Consider the following 23,704-nt stretch of genomic DNA (forward strand, 5'->3'; position numbering starts at 1 on the left):
GAAAATGAGGAACATGAGTAGTTATTTCTGGAAATTCCTGCAACTTTTTTTAAAAAGCACACAAAAAAGCCATCTGCTCCTGAGTCTGCAGATTTTGCTGGCTGGGGGACCCTGTCTAATCACCGTGCAGCAGACCCATTGTGACCTGGCAGGTCTGTTGTCAGAAGGGGATTCCTGTCTCGTGCGGTGTTGAAGTAGTGGTTAACCAAGACGATATGAAGATCAAAAAGACAAATGTTTTGTTTAATACAGTATATGTAAAATATCACGGAGACAATCAGAGGGCACAATAAACATCCATATATGACAGGAAAGGACAAAAAAGGGGGAAGGCGTGAACTGTAAAAACGTATTCATTCTCTCTAAGTATTGCTCTGTTGAGAACAAAAGTCACATAACACTCACAAACATCCTTGGGAAGAAAAACTGGAAGACAATGAATTTGCATGAGGGATGGCATTAGCAGGTCACTCCATTGTCTTAGTCGTCTCTAATCCCCAGATAATTGCACTGTAGGAAATGACTTGCCTGCCATTCCTTGGAAACAAGAGGAGTCTGAATCTAGGGAGTTTTAAATTATCACCACTCATATGGTTTTGGGCCTTAAACATGATGTCTGAACGAAAGGCTGTACTCTAGATTCACAATGTGTCACCTCAGGCAGTAAGGAAAAATATATGAACTCTAGAATCATGCCAATATTTAATCAAAGGTTCTGCACACAACTCTGACTGGAAAAAAAATCTTTCCTGATGAAGCTATGATCATCCGATTCTGCACTCAATCCAATATCTGAGTTATCACAGAGGAATATCGGAGAACTCGGATGCAGCTCCTTGTCTCCTAACTTGAGGGCATTTTATCGCAGCTGTTTCGTGAAGTCCTGAAACCATCTCCCTTCAGAGAAATTCAAGAATCCAAGAAAAAAAGAAAACAAAATGGCTTCTTGTCATTCATACAGAACCTCATTCTGATGTACAAGGAGAATCTAACAATTTAATACAATAATCCATGCATCACTACTGCAACACAGAATCTCAAATAAGTTCTGTACGGGATTGATTACCTTTAACTGACAGGAAACAAAAAAATCACATTTCCACACCCTCACACAAGTTGTATTTTCCACCACTTTGATAACTTTCAGCTAATGAAAACGGCGTCATCTTAAATTACGTTTCCCTGGAGAACAACCGGTGAGCCCCGTTAGCTACTGAGCAGCGCTGAAGTCGATAGCTGAGCTGTATTTGTGCTTCAGAAGCTCTGAAAGATGCATGTGGTGTGAAAACTCAGGCCTGGCATGAATAGAAAATAGATTTTGCCAGCAGAAAAAAAAATATGTATGGCCTATACGGAACATTGCCATTATGAAACCTACTGCTGTTGAACATTTTGAGATTTTTTTTTATATTGTTTTGGCTTAGTGCTCATGCATTCCTCAAACTCATCATCTTCAAAGCTAGGTATGATCAAACTGACTGACGGATTTCCGTTCTGTGCTCTCAGTCACACAGGATTGCCCTGGCTCGGGGACCACCAAACTTCAAGGAGCAGAGGTTCCCAGTGTGGACCCTCCCGGGCGTGGGTCTCGACCGTCTTCAGATGCCCGAGCTGCCTTCCGCGGCCGCTGGACTGAGGCAGCCGCGCTCCTGCCATCCTGACAGAAACAAGTGGAGGGAAAAGAGCAGCCGCGTGCATCAGTGAGTCACAGCAAGACAGGAAATCTCATTCAGATCCACCCTTCCTTCCTGTACAACTAGCTCGGCTCAGAACGCGTCAGTGTAACACAAGGGCTCTCAGACTTCTGAAGACCCCCTCTTACACCCCCTGCCTTGCACTAGGGCCCAGAGAGTGCATCTTGAGCGAGTATCAAGTGAAACCTTTGCCGTGTAACCAGAATGCATAACCCTTAGGAATCTGATCTTTCCAGAAGTCATTTTGAAATGCTCATAAAAAACAGGCAGTGTCGTCCTTGATTTGCAGAACTCGCTAAATCATCACCATTCATTTCATTTCTATAAGTATTCTATAAAGTATTAAGAAATCAGGTCTGAGGAAATTGGAAATTAACATCTGTTAAACTACAATTCAGAGCAAAGTGCATTTTTTTTCCTTCCTTGGAAACCATGTGCAGAAATGTAATCACTTGTTTCTCCCAAACTCTCAAATCACTTGTAAACTGTTTCTGAAGTCAAAATCATTACAGCTCTGAGAAAAATAAAAACAAATGTGACATTTAGATTTGCCAGAATTTGGATTCATAAAATACTTTTGAAAGCGTCTCATTGATCTGGAGCTCAAAGGCCTACAATGACTCAAAATATTGTTTCACACCTCTGGGACCGGCAGTAAGGAGCTCCCTATTAACCTAAGCACATAGATGGTTCAAATGAATCAATATTGCACATAACTTAATTAAAATGTTTGATGTTGCTGTTTATCTAAAGCAACAGACACAGTATGAGTTTCACAGTCTAAAACACTTTCGCTCAGCTGACTAACAAATTATCAGACATGGTCTAGTTCAAAAAGTTCATTTTTCTCCCAATATGCAGGATTTCCTGTAATGTTCAGCAAAGATTAAGGAAGAAAATGAGAAAGTGAAGGTTTTTAAGGTGGGCTTACTGATAATGAGTGCTGGAGAAAACTCTGTTAATGACCTTCTCTACTGTGTCTGTATTTTTCATGCAACAGCATTTGAAGTAAACTAATTCATATATGTATACTCAATATACAACATGTAACCTTTCCCTGATCCCTTAAGGAAATCTATTTTTTCTACGATACAGTTGTCCCAGAGAAAAAGAGCAATAGTGATTTATCAAGTACAAAACTTTTTTTTTACAGTATAGAGTGCTATGATCTATGAAGAGAAACACCCAAAAATATTCAGTTGGTATTCTGGCCCAGTGTCCACATTAACAGGGAGCAAACCGGTCTTATCCCGACTTCTGGAGTATAATGGACACAATGCAGTTATCTCAGAGTAAGTGCAGAATTTTCTGGGTTTGAGTTATTCTGAAGCATAAGAAAGGCTTGGCCTTAATCAAGCATCAAAGGATGTGTAACTAACAGGAGAACGTTTAACTTTGTAACCCCTCCCAAACCTCCCTCCCAACGCACAAACACACCTTCAATACTTGCAAAGCCCCAATCAATCAGTGTTGTTAAACAGGTCCACCACCAGGAAAAGTGGTTTTAGAAAGAAGTCACCTGGTGAATTCCACTGTGCCTCAATCCAGATCATTGCCACTTAGCTGCCTTTGGAAAAGGCAAGTTTCTCAGAAACCACCCACAGTTTCTTACACTGTTGGAGACATGGATTCTGCCTGCATCTTTCATCCTCCACAACACTGAATGCTAGATGAGTTTAATATGTAACCACTTGTCTGGGCACCTCGGCTACTTGCTCATGGAGATGAAATAGAAATCTGGTGTCGGCTCCTTAATGACAATGCAGATTAGTCCCAACAGTGTCACGCGGAATAGTTCCATCCCCAAAAATCTGAACTTCACACTGAGCTTGGCAATACCTTCCATTAAAACAGTCCCCTCGCAGGTACCCAAGTATCAGCATGTACGCAACACAATATTCTCAGACCCTTATATCTCATTAGCTTCATATTATTCCTCAAGGGAATCTTAATTCCCGTTTTTCACCTTCCATTTATGCTTCAAGGAATCGGGTGCTGGGTGAGATCATTAAAAGAACTGAACAACTAAATAGATCTGAGGGGTCAAGTACCCAAGCTGACACAGATTGCCCTCCTTCCTCACAATTTAAACACATCTCTCTGCTGCTCCAGCCTTTCTGTCATCATGTGCACTGGCAGGGGAGGGTTTGAAAGGTTAATTCTGCAAAGGTGCCAGTCCAAATGGAAGCACAGAAAAGATGACTGGAAAAAAAAACAAGTGTTGCCTTAGCATTTCCAAAGAATTTGTAACTTAGCTGTCAAAAACTGAAAATGCACGTACACTGACATTCACACTACTACATTAAATGCAAAATGCCACTGAACCCAGCAAGAGGGTCGCCTTTCGCCTTTGCATCCTTTCTCAAGAGCTTAGTACAAGACCCAAATCTAAAAAAATAAAAGTTCACAATATTGCCTTGCAATATAGAGTTACTCAGTATAAGAACTGTGCACCAGAACTAAATGCATAGAAACAGAATGCATTCAGGATATCACTAAAAGACAGATCAATTCATAGGCTTTGTTCTGTTTAAATGCTAGGGTTGAATAAATCTATTTTTGCTGCATCATCTGCAGGGCAAAATGAAACTCTGGCAGCACTCTTTAAAAGGCAGATGTAAAAAGCTTGAACAATTTGGTTACTGAGAAAGTAACGGGAAATCAACTGCAAACCTGCCAGAGACGTGCTTCCTGTTTGCATAATTAGGATTTAAATATTCCATAACATAACAGCCTGATACAGTACTTCTTTTTTTTAAAGAAAACTAATAATGAAAATACAATGTGTATCCTCTGCAGAGCAACATTTAAAACTGTAATCTAGTCTTAACTTCCTATAATTCCCCAAGTGTTTAAATTAATTGCTAAGAGGCTTTAAAAACATAACAAATGTGTTCTGGAACCAACAGCATTTGTTCCATTTTTAATGCCTCTTGGTATATAAGGAAGTGGAAAGCTTAAAAGGATCACATGGTAAAATAGTCAGCCACAACTCCAAAAATACTCTGTGTACATAGAACAACATCAAAACTGAATTTTAAACATCTCCTGCACGTATGTTACTAATTTTAACACTGAAATTCAAACTGAATGACTTGAATGAACATTGCACGACACTGAACTCCCCGAGACTACACTGCACTGTGATCTGAACTCTTTGACAACCAATGCACACTTTCACAAGTGGCTACTACACCCTTTGAAATGACACTGTGAAACACAATTATAAAAGACCTTTATTCAGCTAAGACACAAGGTAATCATCTCCGTGAAGCATCCCACCCACACAACCCGTAAAAGTGGTACTTTGACAAGGAGAAATCTGGACAGCCCAGGGATATCAAAAGAGTTGCTGCACGTCCACACACAATCCCATAAAAATGAAGGTTCTCCGATTAACTCAATATTAACTTTACACAAAACATTTGCAAAAGCACAAGCGTTTTAAATCTGGCCGGGCCCAGCATGTACAGTGTCCTTTATAGGCTCAATCTCATCTGCCTCGGCTATCTTCACAACTGGGATAAGAACTGTTCTTCTCCACATAACGCAAACCCATTCAGGCTTTTAAATGTTTGGTCATATATTTGCATTTGTTTCTTAGTAGGCTTCCTACCCCCAATACGAATCACACAAAGCCTTCTTACTTGACACCATCATTTCAGTTTTGACGTCCTGCAAGTGATATGCTAGACACAGGGCAGTTAACTCAAGATGTTATGCGCTGTGACAATACCAAACAAATCAGATGAGCAAAATAAAAAAAGAGCACAAAGTCCAGAATGTGTTCAGAACTCTCTAATTAAGGTTTAAACACGCATCAAGAAGCACAAAATGTGTCCACAATATCTCAGACTAAATTTGCTGATGGAGTTGCAGACAGCCTTTCGTTGGAGCTAAACTTGTCCTAATTCTTTAACCCGTTAGTGGGACACATTCAGATTATGTCAGTGTTCAGCCACTGAGACAGAGGCAAAGATCAGCAGCTACACGATAGCTTATCATTGTTCAGGAGAAGCATCCTACACCAGCTTCCATGTCTAATTCCATCCCAGCACCTTGCTTTGAAAATGCAACCTTGATAAAGTGCTTACAAAGTCTGGAACAGCAATACTATACTTGAGGCAAATATGAATGTTTGGTTATAACGCGTACGTGAGCCAAGAATATCCTTGAGAGTCAACCACACAAATCGTGCAAATATTTTCTCACAGGATCTCCGTGTCTCAAGGTTATTTCTGTTCTTTATTATTACTGAGGCCCTCTGTGGCAGCTGCCCAGAACGATGTCAACATACACTAAGGAAAGGAGAAGGCATCATCTTTTGGCAAAGCTGGTGAGGACATTTGGAGACTTTGCCTAAATTTAGACTTTTCTGGCTGATCAGTCTTAAGGGGTATACCAATCTGGGGGCGATGCCAAATTCAGATGCCTCTTTTGTTTTCTCTGTGCTGAAAATGTCCTGGCTTTTCTTTTTTCATTGCCGGGTCAAGCTGGAAACGGGTTTTTCAATCTGCATTTTTAAAATCAACGTGACACGCTCTGAAAAGCTAAATGACAGCAGTTTTAAGTCTCAGAATATAAGATTTAACCAAATGTCTCAATTGTGTTGAAGTTGAAGTTTTTGTAGAAACGTATATACATATATAAAAACCTCTTTCTTGCTAATCATAGTAATTCCCCATATTTAATATTACGCCCAATACAGAAAGCACAGAAAAGCACATTTTCACCTAAAAAAACCCTTTAAGGTTAGCTTTAGATTTAGGGCATGTCATGACTTGTTAGACAACCTGACAGAGTGGAGGAGGTGCTCATGAAACTGTATCTCGATGATGTGATTATCACATGACTCTGCCCCAGGCACCAGCCATCTTAAAAGTCTGCCTTATATTTCCTGTCATTCAGGATCTGCCATCAGAAGGGCTGAAAAGCAGTGCATTCCTTCCTGTTCACCCCAGAACTGTACCCAGAGCCGTTTCCCTCACCCCCCACTCTAGACAACTGCCTTTACAGCTGTGCAAATGACCACAGTTTGAAACTGAAAACTGGGGAGGGGAAAGGGGTATTATTACACAGCTTAATACTTCTTTTCTTACTTAAATGCATTGCTTGGAGTAAAGGAAATTATTTCAGTAATGCTGCTTCAAGGATAAATGACAGAGGCATTCAAACATAAACATTCAGATTAGATCATACAAACGTATTCATGGCTTAGGTCAGTAAGGGACTGGCCAAATAATTTATCAGAATTTAGATTTAGAACTTTAGAAAAATAACACCCACCTGCTTGCACATAAAATGAAATTCCTGGCCAAACGGTCAAGTGTGGTGAAATGTAAACAGGGAAAATACTCTGATTATAAACTGGATGTACAGTAGTATGTTTGTTTGTGTGTAAGTCTGCTCCACAAAGAAGCTATGTAACAGTCCCCACTACCGACACAAACTATAGGCAGGAAGTTCTGTTACCTTGCGCTACTGAAATGAACACTAACAGGGTTGTTAAAAACATGTATACAGTATATGCAAACACAGCCTATTCCTTAAGAGTAGCAAAGCCCATGTTTTTAACTGAAGATCACTGGAACATGAAGTAAATCAAACTTTACTGAAACTACCATCTTAAATTTCAAAAGAAAGTATACTAATCATCTACGGGCAGCAGAACAAATTGAAATGAAGATATACTGAAGTATACCTTATCACAACATAAAGCACTCACAACATGGAACCATGCAATTAAACCAAAAAGAGAGTAAAACAACTTTAGCTTTGTGGGAAATGATGACCTGATATTTCAAACGGGTTTCGTGCACATCACTCTAGTTGCCGTAAATTGCTATGCAGTTCTGAGTCCTCTGCTCAGACAAGTTATTTTTATTAAAGTGCGTCTAGCAATCTGAAGGTTATGCCTGAAACATGTCAGGACAATCGGGTGATAAGTATTACAAAAATCCACAAGAATTTCAGGGTATTCTGCACACTCATTAATTGAAGGCTGTGCTCAAAGCAATAGATGATGCTGCCAGACCTACGAGCCTCCTAAATTTGAAATTCAGATTATTTTTAACCATACATAACAGACAGCTCATACTTCTTTTGGGAAAAATAAAGAAAGGGTTTGCATGCAATGTGACACCCCTGCAGGTCTAATTAACATTTATCAGTGCATCTCCTCAGTGGTTCTCTTGGTGATGGATGAAGATCGAAATTCACTGTGTTGTACTTGAAAACCCACGAAAGACAGCACTGATATCTGCATGAATGGTCCATCTGTGCAGTGCTTCCTTGTTATAACGCGGGAGAAGAAGAGTGTAATAAAAACCACTGTGGCCTTCAGGAGAACCACAGTGAAAGACGACACGACCCTTGTCACCCTCGGATATGAGATGAGAACCACAGAGGCCATCTTCAGTACAGGAGGAACCAAGACCTTCGCTCATGACGACACCCAGAGGAACTGCGCTACATAAGAAAAACACAGCCACGGACGGCTGAGCCACTTCAAGGATATTTTCCGGCCCTGATCTCGTCAAGAAGATACTAACAAACACACAGCTTCGATTCTGTTTGACGCATCACAGAACGTTTCAATGAAAAGATTTTCCTGTTGCTTAATGCTTAGTTCATATGACAGCGTCTACTGGCAAAACAGCCCTTTTTCATCCAATCTCTCAAAAATATCACATCCAAACCAATTTTTTGTCTTTTTTTCCCCGCTTTGGCTGGAACTATCTCCTCAACAAGGCATGTCAATCAAGCAACAGGGTCAAGTCCTAAAAAAAAGCTCCAGACTTTCACACTCAATTACAATGATTGAGGCAGAAAGGAAGAAGTTGGGAGACCAAGCTTACTTCAATTAAAGTTTAAAGACTGTTCGCCTTAAGAAATGAATAAGGGAAGTGAAATAAGCCCAGAAGAGAAATTGGGAACTTAGTTCTGAAACACTTATGATTGAGGCCTGGTGTCATCTGTGCCTTAATACAGCAGGCCCAGTAATGTTTCATTCATACACTGGAAAGTGGCAGGGAGGGTTTTAGGGTAAGAACTTAAAGGACAAACGATCCAAACAAGAAGACAGCTGCCAGCGCAGTATATGAAAAGTCTAAAACACAGTTTGTGAACTACTGGTTCAGTTTTAGTGTGCACACCTCAATCGAGTATTGTATGATATGCGATGATCAACCAACCTGAAAAGAACAGCTCTCGGCACTCATTACTTATCCATCTCAGTTATTTTAAAAAGCATCCATAAATGAACTGAACTTACAATTCTGAGTCATAATAAGCACTGAAGGTGTTTTACAAAGACCAGATGCTTTTTAGTGAGACAAGGGAATGCTTAGGAATCCTTGAAGTGAACTTCCTTGTCACTTCAGCTTGACATTTAAATCTGAAGCAGACAACTTTAAATCTGACATTCTGATTCACAGCCTATATGCCGCAGAGATGCATATAACCTTGCTGAGGAAACATTCAGATGATATGATTAGCTCATCCGTTACGCCAACAAGAACAAAAAAACATGATAAACAACTAAACACAGACTTCTTAAATAGGAGGGTTTAGATTCATTCAATGCTCTGGAAACAAACTCAAATGATTCTTACAGTTATTTTAGACAGTAACCATCAAGATTGCAACGGCTGCACCTTGAAGAAGAAAAAAACATTCCAGATTCCCTGTCATCTTCTCTCAAACGCACACACTTCAGGTATCGCAGTTGGAGTCCCTCGAGAGCCAAAAAAAGAAAACCGTTGCAAAGCACTCTCTAACAAGTACATTTGAAATTAAGAAAGGACAGTTACAAATGGCAGGAGGTTTTGCGTCCCATCTAGCTGATTTTGTAGCTAGGAACGCATGTCACCCAGCTGTTTCATGAAAGACACTGGGGCATCTGCTTCAAAAACAGGACTTGGCAGCCAGTTCCAGACTCTCACAACACTTTGGATAAAAAAGTGCCTCCTGATCACAGTTTTATAAGCAGCTCCACACAGTTCTAGATTGCAATAAAGTAAACCTCTTTCAAACACATATCGACAGAGAAACAAATCATCACAACCTCTGAAAGATCAAATCCTTTACCTTGCTAATCACCTTCCTGTAAAACAAAAGCATGAGGTGACTGAAGACACACTACAACGTGGTACACCCACAGAACCACATTAAACACCATCACCATTTTCCAGCCCTGTCCCTGGAATACCCCTACGTCTTTGAGTTTTTGTTCAAACTGAACCATTCATCGATTACGTTTACCGAGCTATTTCCTTACAGTTTCATGGCTTGCATAGTAAAAGAAGGTATAAAATTTGCATTTAGTCTGGACCAGAAGCGGGGTTTCAGTATTTCACCTTCAAACGAGAAACCTAAGTGACAGGAACTTAAGCAACAAGTCCATAGGTTCCCAAGAATGCTTATCATGTGAGTGTTCGATATATTGACCTTCTCTCTTGTGTATACTCTTCACTAATTGATAACTAGGGACCACCAATAAAGGTACAGGGAAAGCAACAATTTAAACCAAGTGGAAAGAGATCTATCCGCTATGTTTCCTGGTAACAATAAACATACAGGAGATTTTTTTTCTCAAACTAAGACCCTGCGTGCAGAAAACGGCCAGAAATCAAACAGCCGAAACACGCAGACACAGTCGATACCACTGACACGGGGCTGGGAAACACAGACTATCAACAACACACCGCCACTATCAACAAATTAAAACAAACGCACTGCTTTACTGGGAATCGTTGTCGATCCACAGTATGGTCTACTACACTTCAGTGTGTGATGGTTTCTGCAGTTTCTCCTTCATCTGTCAAGAGTGATTCAACTAGAATGTGGTGAATCACATTTTTCCATTTCCGGCTATGAGAATGACAAAGGCAGGTACTAAATACTTTTAACGCTGCTTTTTTATACTACAGAGAAATTGAGTGTAACAGGTTATCTGCTACACACCCTTCCTAACTTATTTTCATCCTGGATGACTCAATCTCTACGTTGCTGCTGAAATCCCTGTGTGGTGCAAACACAGCATTTCACAAGACTGCAGACAACAGGAAAACCCAAAGGACTACTAGCACTACAAATGACAGTGACAGCTAAGGGAGACATTAAACACATTTGAGATTTCTTTATAATCTGCAAAGCATACCTTGTAGTGCAGAAACTGCAGTTAAACTACAAAAGCACTACAGTGTGTGTTTTTAAAAGCGGAGGTCTGTATCAAATGCGCATTTGTACCCTACAATACTTGACAGAGTGTGAACAAAACACAGAGCACAAATCCAGTTTTTTTTTTACAAATGCAATTTGTATTAAAAGTCTTTTGAAAACAGACAGCTGTTAAAAGGCTGGTCTGAAAATAAAATTACAATCGGGTTAGAATTCCAATGGTACATCACATTTTGTTAAAACAAAAACACAAAAATTCCTTTGCATCTGCTGGTCTGGGAAGAAAAGCAGGGAAGAACAGCAAAACTGATGTGACGATATCCAGTACCTGTGGACTTCAATTAAAATTAGGCCGAACCTCAACAGGCGTAGAAATTACATTTAAAAGGCCAAGATGCTTTTTTTTAAAAAAAAAAGCATTCAATCAACAATAGGTTCTTCTGTCTCTTTTTATCTCCTGTCTGATTACCTAAGGGAAACAGTTAAGTACTTTGTGGATTGCAAGATAATGAGATTGGGTGGAGAATTTCGTAGGTTGGCACTAAGTTAAACAGCTGATTTTGGAAGGCACTAGTAGACACGGGGCTCTTGGCGTCCCCAAATCACTAATTAAGGTCTTCGTTGACGGTGTTACGGTGGCACTGCTCAGATGATGCAGGTTTTTCTGATCAAGCAAAAAAAAAGTTATTTTTCTTCTTTTAAAATGTGTGTTTCCCAAATTGAAAATACCACTGATTTCCTTAACTCCCAACTCTATGTAGCAGGTACAAAATATTTTTCCCCCCAGAAACGAACTTGCCCGTTCCTGCTCCCGACATCAGAGTCCGATTAGTTCCAGTTAAGGGTGCAACAGATGACACCGCGTTTTCTGCTTCCGTGCAGAGCTCTTACAATCTCGGTGAACCTTTACGGGGTGCTCCTTTTTCCCGGTTCGTGAACATGTTCTCCTCGCATTTAGCCACACACAAAAAGTCTTATTCCGTCCCAAGAGATATCTTCAGGAACCCCCGCATCAAGGATGAAACCCTACAACAGATTTCCAGGACAGAAAGAAACAGACGTGTTGGTCTTTTTTTTTTTTGCATTTTAAGTAAATAAATATCACCACCTAGGCACTCGACAACGATATTTCCAAAAATGCAAATGTCTTTTTTTTTCTTTGTTTTTATTCCCAGAACACTAGGCGTATTCTGCCATGTAAACACTGGGTTTGGATCACGTTTTGTAAGAAGAGTGTGCAAGACAGCAGGACACTTTTTAAAAAAAAATACTGATCATGATACAGTCGACGTATTACACCATAACGTTATCAACCAAACTGGTTAGTCTTCGGATCTTTAGTTGTGTATTAGAGTCACTCACCATCGCAAACTTTTTTTTTTGTTGTTGTTGTTGAGAAAAGATGTTTTAAAGGATAACACAGGAGGAACAGCACTGGTCGTCCCCGTTTGGCTGCGAGGCATAGTTCATCTGCCTGACAATCTCTGCAAAGAGTTCGTCTACGGAGCCTTTATTTTTGGCCGAAGTTTCCATGAAGGGGCAATTCCATTCATCTGCCAGCGCCTTCCCTTCCCCCGAGGACACTTCTCGCTCGCCTTCCAAATCCACCTTGTTCCCCACTAAGATCATGGGCACTCGCTCGTATCGCTTCACCCGGATGATCTGATCCCTCATCGGCTTGATGTCTTGGAAACTCTGCTGGTTTACCAGGCTGTAGACCAGAATAAAGCCCTGCCCGTTTTTGATGTACAGGTCTCGCATGGAGGCGAACTGCTCCGTCCCCGCGGTGTCCAAAATCTCAAGCACCGAAGGCGAAGAGTCCACCTCGATCTCTTTCCTGTAAAAGTCCTCTATGGTCGGGTCGTATTTCTCTATGAAGGATCCCGTTACAAACTGCACAGTCAAAGCCGATTTGCCCACTCCGCCCGATCCAAGCACGACTACTTTGTATTCTCTCATGGCTTCTGAAATAGTCCTCTCTGCCTCGCTTTCTCTGGGCTGCGCTTTGCGCCGCTGGCCGCCCCGGTGCGCTTTCAGACCTTCAGGAGCCCCGAGCCTCGGGACGCCCCTTTCCACCCGGCTCTTCGGATTTCCGCGGCGATCGTGCAGGATCTGCGTGTCGGGCGAGAAGCGAGGCGATTTAAACCGTGCCCCAGCATCAGAAATGTAACATGTTGCGCCCTGCTGTTTCCTTGTGCACTGCTACTGTAGAAGGAGTGATCAACGCACTCTGACCACGCTCTTCCTGCCCACAGACACAGCGCGCAGCGTCTGCGCGTCACGGCCCAGAGGCTGGGCTGAGCTTCTTAAAGGGGTAACGACGAGCTCGCCGTCTGACTCTTGCGCCCGGTTTTCCCCTACTCACCTTTTGTGTACAGGCGTGTGATACCGGGGGGGACAAATCACGCCCAGTCTTTGCTAACGGCGTGCTTTCATGACTCATCAACCCCCGACACCCCTCTTCACCGAGACGCATTCACAGTGGAGGAAATGCCCCATTCAGCCGGCGCTGCTGTAAAAAGATTGATTCACAAAAGGAGGGGAATCTAGGTGTGTGTAAAGGCGATTAATGCATATCCAGAGCCATCCGGTCTAAGAAAATAGAGGTTGGGTTTAAAGCGATTTCTTGGCCTCTAGTTTTTATCATAAAGTGTGGATTTTTAGATAGCCATTGGCACTTGGGTTAGAACGCCTCACTGCTAGGTTTGACAATAAAACGTGGATATATATATATTGGCACTTGGGTTTGAACGCTTCACTCATGTTTTTTTTATAATACAGTGTGGATTGTTATATATACATTGACTCTTGGGTTTGAACGCTTCACTGCTGTTTTTTATAAGACAGTGTGAATTATATATATATTGGCATATGGGTTTCAGCGTTCACTGCTGTTTTTTTTTTGGTACACAACAAGCGACGGGGAAGACAATAACCATACTAAATCTGTTTCCTGATTCCAGTCAATGAACATACTTTACATAATCTTAACCTTCTTTTGCAGACAAGCCAGTATTCTCTAGCTGAACGCCATTTGTTTTACAACAATGATCCTATAAAAGCATCCTCACATGTCGTTTAGCTTCTTTTGATCACAGTGTACTTAAAGACTTATAGGAATATGTAGATTTATGTGTCGTACCACTATCCGCTGTCAATTGAGAGACACACGGTGTCTCTCAAGATCTGTACTGCTTCTGAACAAAAAATACCATCAGCTAATGCGCTTGTTTGCTTTAAATAATACGCCACTCACTGAGGAAAAAGGGAATGGATTTGAATTAAGCGCATAGAAAACTACGGCAATAAAATTCCACTTTAAGTGACTCACAACGAAACATTTCCAGACAAATTTACTTATCATGTGCAAACTAACACTAAGGCATCACGAGATGGTAAAGGATTACAAATAATATGCACATAAACAGCGTCACCTGTAATTGCTCAAAGGTTTGTTTTTTATAGGAACGAAACACGATGAACTGCTATTATTTAAGTATCTCTGATCCAAGGTTACTTACAAAATATACAATATTACAAAAATACAAAATATTATCGTAATACAATATATACTTCTTTCAATATTGCGCTTTTTTTGTGAGAAACACACTATAGAAAACACTCAACTGGAAACGCTCATTAATCCTTATCCTACATAAAAGTATGTCTTCTTTAATGTTCATTACCCCCCAAAGAAACTGCAATGGCCCTGGCAATAGTTTCGAACCGAAATGTATTTAGTTGATTTAAACGAATACGTTCTCGAAAAAACAAACTCTCCATTTATTTAAAACCATTTCATACGTTTCTCTAGCTACTGGTTGTCATTGCCTAGACACAGCCGATACTTAGCGAAGAATGTAACTGCAAGTAACTGCGCTGTAGTTGAGCACCTTTGATAAGCAGAGCAGTGTACCGAAGTGAGTGAGTCATGCAGCCTCGCTAGCGCAGGTGGGGGTTATCTGTTTCTGTCTGACACATTCCTCTGCCTTTGTGGCTTGTGATGTCAGAAGGGTTCATAACTCACTGCCTTTTTCCTGCTCGGGACTTAGGCGGGGCTGTTTCAATAAAACAGCGAAGTGGCACCAATCATTTTCTGCACGGGTTTTGTGTAAACCTGAGGGCGTCTCGGCGTTGAGAACACACTGATGTATTCGGCAGAATCGGTACATTAAGATTTTGAGAGGTGCAAGTATAACGTTTCAGTTTAATACTTTCTTATGTTTTAAAGAAAATAAAAAAACGCAGTCTTAAAGCTAGCAACTAAATTAGTCCTATCCTTGCTGTGAATCGTGGGATATGTCTGAAATACATCAGACATGATAGGTTTGTCTGTACAAGACTAAAAAGGTTCAGTTCCTTCAGCCTGTCAGTGTAGGAGCCTAGCTTCTCAGCTCCTGTAATGCCTGCTCTTCTCTGCACTGATTCCAGTAGCAGAAATATCTGTCCTATACCACAGCGACAAAAACTGTACCGTTGGTGACAAAAACTGTTCTAAATGAAGCCTTACTAGTGTGTTATGCAATTGTAACATAGCTTTCCTTGATTTGAATTCTCGATTTGAATTTGAGTTGTATTTGTATTTCCACACAGTTTCTGCTTTTTCGAGATACCTAAGGAAATGAAATACCCGTTTTTGACATGACGTGCAAATAAAGGTAAAGTCTTTTTCCCACCCACACAAATATTCCTGCACGGTGGAAGATGAATGCAGGTTACTCCTAGTACCTAGAAACAACAGAATGTTAGTATGATTTCTTTGTGATTGCTTTCTTCTGTTTTTTTTCTGACATTTTTTCAACTATACAAGGGGCCTTTGTATTCTTCATATCAGTTCATTCAATGAACTGTAAACACTGAAACTGTGAGGAAGGACGCAGAATAGCCCCTGCAACAGACTTCTGTCTGCTAACGAGATATACCGTTGACATATCTCGAACTTTATTCCTGCCAAATGAAAAGGTAGCACAGAGACCTGTGACACAGGAAGTCATGGGTTTCCTCCATTAGACAGAGAGAAGTGTCTGGTGGCTTCGCCTTATAGCCTTCCTGTCTTCCTGTGCACAGACGTCATTCATAGAATCGCACGAAGCGTTTGTACTCGCGGAATGGAGATAAACTGGTTCAGTAAGCCTTGCAAAACAACAATTGCATCTTTAATATGTGATGGTTTCATCTTTGTAGCTGGATGTAAAGAAAAGATGCTCAAGCTCACTTTCTAAGAGGAGAATATTAATGACATCTTGCAGTTTTGGCAGGGCTTCGTGACTTCATGTGCATCACCTGCAGGGTATGTAATTAACACAGTGCTAATCTCTACAATGCAATTGTAAACCTGCTCATCTGAAAATGATTTTAAAGGCAAATGAATTTATTACATTTTTACCTCTATATATCATGTATGTGTCATGCAGACATATAAAGGTCAAATATTTTCTTTACCCCCAGAGTAGGGGCAAGTTTATACATATATTCACATTTTATTTAATATAGTTGTTTCTAAACATTTTTTTTTCAATGAAACAATACAAGCAAAAGTAGGACTGAAAAAAACTGCTGTCTTTTTTAGATAAATACAAACCATGTGACAACTGTGTTTCAGTGAATAATCCTCTGGAAAACAGCAAGCAGTCATTCCACTGGTGGAAATGAAAATGGTCCCAGCCACCATCCTCCCTCATAAACAGTTCCTGAGTTTAATAAACAAACAGGGCCAGAGAAGACTAACCATTTAAAAGTAAGAAAAGGTGAGGGAGTAGTAAACAGCCCCCATTTCATTACCTTTTCATACCAATGGAAGATGATTTGTTTTTCTCCTCAGCCTGTGGTTAAAAGAAGCCTTTGGCACCCAGTTCTTCCTCAGTGTGGGAAATCAATACTTTCTGTTTCACGGACTGCTGTTCTTCAGAGAGCAGCAGTTTTAAGTCATGATAAAATTAGCATTTTTTTCTTTCTAAACTTATTGACTGCTTGTGTGCAGTACATTCCCCTGACATGAACTGTAACTTGCACTTCATATCCACTGCGTATATCCCCAGGGGGAAAATTGTGAAGTGAAATATTCTAATCAATAGCTCTTTAATCGGTGTGTGTGTCAAATATCGACTTGCAGTTCAGTGGCACATACATTATAAATACGATTTGATATGTTCTACTGAGCTTTTTCTCCAAAACAGACCTTTTAAAAAACGGGGAAGTCCCGCATACGATGATATCTAAACCACCTGGATTTGAACCAGCAAACCATTTTCTACAATAAGCACTAACCACACACAGAAGACAGAATACGGCAAAACCATTAATTACGAGTAAGATCATTTAACATGTACAGAAAGTAATCAAAGGAACAAGTAATAGGTTTATTCCATGCTGAAAAGAGAAGAGAGAAAACACAACGTTTCAGCTGTGAAGCCTTCTTCAGGTGTGAGGGGAGCAATCAGCTCCATTTGTCTTTTCACAATAGGGCAGGCAGAGAGGCAGAGTGCCCTTACAGTTCTCTAACTGAGGTTAAACAGGGCAGCCGAGACGCTCATAGTTTTCTCTTTTGTTTTTGCTGATTAAAGGCAATCCACCAGAAGACTACTGCATGTGAAAATTAAATCAAAGGTGCTATTGTGTTTCCTTCTGATGAGGTTTTACAGCAAATTTAGCGGAGATACGGGATCTATATCCCTTTAAGAAAGGAATCTCACACCTTTTATGGCCACATGTCCAGACTAGCTTTGCTGCAAAGTTGAGTACAAGAGAAACACAAGGCCGTTTGTCAGAAAGCTGAGCTGTAATCTGTTGATTTGTTACTGGTGAGGGCATTTTCCCTTTGTATCACAATGCAGAAAAGCAAGAGTAAAACTGAATAAATTATTTGATTTATTCCTACATTATGTACTATGAATTCTTCTAAAAGTAGTATTATTTAACCAGGTCCAAAATAATAATAATAATAACAACAACGGTTATTATTATTATTATTATTATTATTATTATTATTATTATTATTATTATTATTATTATTATTATTGGACATGTCACTTGGAATGTCCATGCCATTGGGCTATGGGAGGATATCAGGGCACTAGCTATGTAGACAAGGGAATGTCAAGCGAACTCCACAGAGAAGGTAAGGTTTCCAAGTCTGGACTTTCACTGAAGTATTGCAGCCTGACACATTCAAAATGGAATAAAATGGAATAAAAAGGCAAAACTATATTGTTAGGTTTTTCCATGTCTGTTGTTGCAAATGTGATCTTTGTTGGCCTGGGCTGGTTATACTGTATGTCAAACCCTAGGCAAGTTATGAGAACTTCCTTTCTTTTGTTTTTTTCAACCCATGAAACCTGCACGTGACCTGCAAGAGGAAAGGGGGTTTTCTCTTTACTGCAGTGTAATGAAAAAACCACAGAGGCTTGGTGTCACTGCTGAGAGCCTCATTGAAAAACTCAAGAATAACCTCACCTCCGCTCTGCTGCTTTGCAATGCAACAGGACACAGACAGAGCATCTAATGACTTTTGTGCAAGTCCTGTTTCCAGACCTGAGCTGCAGAACTGGATCAGGGCAACATTAGCACAGACTTCTCAGAATTTTTTAAACACACTATATCAACATGCTGTGAAGCAGCAGCCTCACTCAGTTTATTGACTTGATTCAGTTTCTCATATCTCTTTATATACCTCTGAGAGCAGTTGAGTGAGGGAGGTGCTGCTTACCAGCATGAAAAATACATCTTGACATGAGAATCCTTTTGCTGTTTACGTGCATTGTAAGGCACACTCAGCAAATGTTGTAGCTGTATAAAGCGTGCGGATTAAACATTATTTCAAGAAGATATGCATCTGTGAATGCATGTTAGTTTTCAGTATTCATGAGATTCTACTTTGTAGAATATTACACTGTAAAAATCTGTCTTGGTAAAAGAACCGCCTGACATGGTAATTTGATTATTCAGATGTTTTGTTCTTGATTTAATACTCAATGGAGTTCCAAACCAGTTGCAAGGCTTGAAAATGATTAATTAGTGCTCTGATGCAGAAGAGAAAATAAAAGAAACTGGTTCATCTGGCAAGGGGTAAGGATTTTGTCACACAAATATCTCTGGCTTTTATTTGTTGGTCTTAACTAAGAAGGCTGATTTACAATACTGATTACAATACTAATTTTCACTTGGATAATTGTAATAGCCTGACAACAAAAGCATTGCTCTAAGGCTTCCAAACTAAATGTTTTAAAATCTTTAGTCATCATTTCACAGAGATCTTCTTCATACGGGGTAGTATTAACTTCATATTGTAATTGGTGCTACTAACAGTCTAAACCTGTAATAGAATTTCCATTTGTTTTTGGTGTTTTCAATGCTTCAACTCTGAATGTAAAATGCTCAGTATGGTTAGATTGGCATATACTGTAGCAGAAGCATTCATATTGAAGTAAAAAGCTGTACACAACACACATTTATGAAGGTACAGTATGTAAGTACGTATGTGGTACATGTGAGAGTAGTAACTGTGTGCTTTATAATACCAATAAACTGTTTGGCACTCTAAACAATATATCATTTATAAGGAAGATTACAACATTAATTTTCACTTATTGCATCATTTATCACCAAGTTTCCACATCAGATACTAAAATGAGTCAATCATCTCATGTAATTTCAAGTAACACTACGACTGATTAAGTGCTACCTCATAATTAAAATGTATCTAGTCAACATTCATAATGAGACAGTTTCTCCGAGCTTAAAAGAAATACAGCCACTTGACAAGGTTGTATTAGTTCCCCCCAATAGAATTTAAAGCGTTTCAGTCACTGTGGGCTCATTCACAATTCACTGTGCGCTAACTTATCTCCATAAGACTGTAGTTTGGTAGATGATAACTAAATTCTCTTCATAGCTGCAATGTTATCTTTGATGTGGGGAGACCAATATCCTTCGAAGGTTCACCCTGCTAGACATTAAACAGCAATGCTCTCTTCTCTTTCTCTTATCCACAGTTTCACTTTAACGTGCCGCTAAAATGTAGTTCAGTGGCTCTTGCAATGTAATACAAATTCATTTCTGAATTCTTCAAACCGCCTTCTTCCAGTATTCATGACATTTATTAAGATTTTCTGGGCCGCCTTCATTTTCTGTCGCCTGCCTTTGAGAAGACATTCAAGGACTTTTTCTGCGAACACACAGATCAATACTATCAGTAGAGCGCCTATGCTGTTTAGAATGTGTGGGCTGTAATTCAACATGGAATTAAAAAAAAAACTAAATGTGTAGCACCACAACTCACCCTGATATGTACTGTATATAGGCACATTTTGTTGGTGACTGGTCTGACAGTTGATTGACATTTTCTAAAGGCCAGAGTCACTGAGCATTTACAATTGGGCCTGGACTTTTCACCCCATAAGACTTCACTCAGATCACATTTGCCTTTTGCTGATTTCTTGTAGTCAGCATGCTGTGCTAAACACTTTGAGAATATTACCTTCAGTCCCACATGCGGAAAATGTGACACTTAATTGCACTGGATTAATTAATAGCTTTATGTTTAACAGCAGAGAATGTATAGATTTCCTGCCTTAATGCAAATGAATTGCTGGAGCCAATTAATAGATTAATGTGAAAAACACTGGAGATAACCCAACAGAACCTAAGTTTCTTGAGTTACTTAAGTTAAATTAAATTCAAATGTGCTGCATCAGATGATCAGTATTCTGAAACCCAAAGTGGTTCCTCTTTAAAAAGTGCTGCCTGCATTTATATGAAATGTTACAAAATACTTCTGCTGCAAAATCTTTCCTGAGCTGCGCAGAAATCGAAAAAGGCAGAGTTGAGTAATGTGAAATCGTAGGTGATGATTTCTTTTTAGCTTTACGGTTTATGTAAATCTTTTTGGAGTATTATCTTCCCCCGGATATAAAGGCTTTAGTGGGAAAAAATGAAAAACAAAACAAAAAATAAACTAAGTGACAAAACCTGGTTACTGATGGTTTTCCATGACTGTTAGAAAAAAAAAATGAATGGCCTATGTACAGTATTTTACCATATTTTCATTGTTTGTTGTGCCCTTTACTTCAGAGCATATTAAAGAAATGCAGCACAGCTATCTCTTATCAATATATCTCTTATCTAACACTCGCACACCATATTTCGTGCTCTTCAAACTTCGCTTTATTATTGTTCATGATATGTAGGAAAATGTTTGTTTCCTCTTTCTTGAAAGCTACTGTTAAATCCACTGATGTATATCTAGCAAGAGAACACATATTGTATCTGAAAAAGTAAAACACATGTACATTTTCCCTGAAACCTTGTTTGTAATGTCAAGTATTTTTACGCAGGAGGAAAGACGTTTGAAAGGTAACCTGTAACTAGTAACAAAATTATTCAAATATAGTCAAACACCATTAGAGTATACAATTCTGTAGGTTGGCTAATAACTGCTTTATTTAGTTTTTTTGTAACTTGCTTTGCGAATTATATCCTCACAGAAAAAGAAACTAATTGCCAGAGAGACAGATCCCACAGAAGCCTTTAGAAAAGAAAGACATAAAACTGAAGAAAACTGTTGTAATAAAAAGCCTTTATAATACAATCAAACTGGTTCTGCAAAGCCTTGAAAAGTAATTTGTGAGGCTCACATTATACCCAGGTTTGCCCAGGTTTTACTTTAATTCCAGCTGTCTGCCTCTCTCCCATTACAGGTGCAAACTTGCACCCTAGATGGCGCTGTCCCTTTGCTTCTGTAGAAAACTACCGAATTTGACACAGTTTAACTTCACTGTGTCCCAGAAAGAGTAGCTAATGCTGTTGCCTTGTTTTGCATTTAGTTTGTGGCACGTTCTGTATGGAGTCTGCATGCTCTCTCCATGTCCACGTGTGTTTTCTCCCATGGGCCAAAAACGTTCTGTCCAGGTTAATCACACCAGTCTTAGCAGCAGTCCGTGTTCTCAAACACCTCAGGGAAGCAGACAAGGTGTCGTCGTACATCGTTAATGTCTGCTATAAGATGACAAGTGTTTTAAATAGTGTAGTAACAAGCACCCCCATACCCAGAGCTTTATTATTTCATCTGTTTATTCAAAGCCATTCCTCATACTGTTCTGCAATAAAATAATACCAGGGACATTCTCAAGGAAAAACTTTGTAAATAGCTTTCTTATCTAATTCAGCTTGTGCACAATTTGCACTACTAATATAAGAAAAGACAGCCAGAAGGAAGACTTTATGGTTCAACAGAAGTCTATCTTCTATATACAGTATTTTATTAATATATCATTACTGTGTCATATTATTAGTTATATATGTATGAAAGGCATCTTTGTTTCACACTCAGGGGACACCAAGATCGGTTACATAAAGCTCACAGTTATTATTAATAGAATGTTATTTTTTACATTTTCTACATACAGTATATGAGCATTTTTATTTTGAAGTATGGTTTCTCATTAAAAATATGAAAGAAGGACCTTGGTCACTTAATTAACATCTTTGTGCTTTGTAACACACATGCGCTCAGTCCAGCAAATAGTCTGTCACAACAGAGGGAGAATGCGAGGCTGAAAATTCATTAACAGCTTGGCCAAATTTCAGAGGAAAGAGAAGGTTTGTCTTTTAATACTTAACATAACATTTAAAAGTGTCATCTTCAAGAAGTACAGAATGGAATTATTCTATGAACAGACATTTATTATAATTTTCAGTGGGTGCTGAAATACAGCATGTATAGTATAAAGCAGATGAATTGCCAGTTTTAATACTGTTTCAGGTAACATATAAAAAACTTTTCAGGTAACATATAAAACACATGCCATGGCCTTTACTATTACGGTTTGTCTTTTTGTTATTCCAAATGTTCTTGTAACTAACTAGCTTACTATGAATAAAAAAAGGAAATAGCTGAGCTAGAAGAGGCTTAAGAAAAAGTTGATGCATCATTTACATCTTCTAGGCACGGCGGGGAATCCCTTACAAAGGCAAACGAAATGCTGGGCTATTAGTTAAAAGTGTGGAATTGAATAGCTGATTCTAGTATTCAAAATCCTCAAAGGCGAAGACAAGGTCAACCAAACAAACCTCTTTAAAATGAACAGGGAAACACAAACCGGAGGGCACAACTGGAAACTACATGGGAGTGCATTGTAAACCTACAACAGGAGGCTCTTCTTTAACCAGAGGCTTGGAAGAGTGTGGAACAAGCTACCCAGCCATGTCTTCTAAGCTGATACTATGGCTTCTTTCAGGAAATGGCTGGTGAAATCCTTTGATCAATTATCTACTAATTACTAAATGGTCTAGATGAACCTAATGGCCTCATGTCATTTGTAACCTTTCTTACGTTCTTATGTTGTCATAAGTAACGTGATGCTACACTGAGCTAAAGGTTCCTATTGTGCCTGTATCAGAGTATAGAGAATGTGCTCGGACTAATGTCTTGTAAAGCGGATTCAAGCCCAATGTAGATTCAAGCACAGTGAAAACTAATTTCGTCTGCAAAGTCTCCAATCGGGATCTGCAGATCGCAGTGATGAACACTTCCTAGTAAATATAAAGCTAAAAAAAATCCCCAAAAATATAAAGCGAACCTTATTAGCCGCTCCTAAAACCTGCTCAAAAATTAATTTAACACCATGGACTTCAGAGAAAATACCCCTTGGAAACAGAACTCTTCAGGACTTAAATCCATAATTCTTAATGCCCAACAGTATTAGCACACAGCATTAAAGTAGAAAAAACACACTAAGCCCATACATAATTGGGTTTAGGTTCCATATACAGTACATTCCCAGAACAGCTGGGATAAAACCCACAAGCTAAAATTACTTCCTCATGTAGGTTCA

General features: G+C 39.5%; 1 protein-coding gene across 1 annotated transcript; it reads right to left on the reverse strand.

The window, feature by feature from the left end:
• Nucleotides 1-11,283: 11,283 nt before the first annotated feature.
• Nucleotides 11,284-13,139, reverse strand: rap2b (RAP2B, member of RAS oncogene family). The gene is made up of 2 exons (XM_088620054.1): nucleotides 12,237-13,139; nucleotides 11,284-11,900 (listed from the first exon to the last, which is right to left on the reverse strand). Exon 1 carries the CDS (start codon nucleotides 12,831-12,833, stop codon nucleotides 12,282-12,284), a length of 552 nt encoding a protein of 183 aa, XP_088476180.1. The 5' UTR covers nucleotides 12,834-13,139; the 3' UTR covers nucleotides 11,284-11,900; nucleotides 12,237-12,281.
• Nucleotides 13,140-23,704: the final 10,565 nt, after the last annotated feature.

Source organism: Lepisosteus platostomus, chromosome 2 (assembly GCF_059453375.1).
Source record: "Lepisosteus platostomus isolate fLepPlt1 chromosome 2, fLepPlt1.hap1, whole genome shotgun sequence".
NCBI classification, from domain to species: Eukaryota; Metazoa; Chordata; class Actinopteri; order Semionotiformes; family Lepisosteidae; genus Lepisosteus; species Lepisosteus platostomus.

Bases quoted from the DNA above. Each gene is read 5' to 3' on its own strand.
- rap2b (XM_088620054.1), bottom strand. From the start codon at position 12,833: ATGAGAGAATACAAAGTAGTCGTGCTTGGATCGGGCGGAGTGGGCAAA.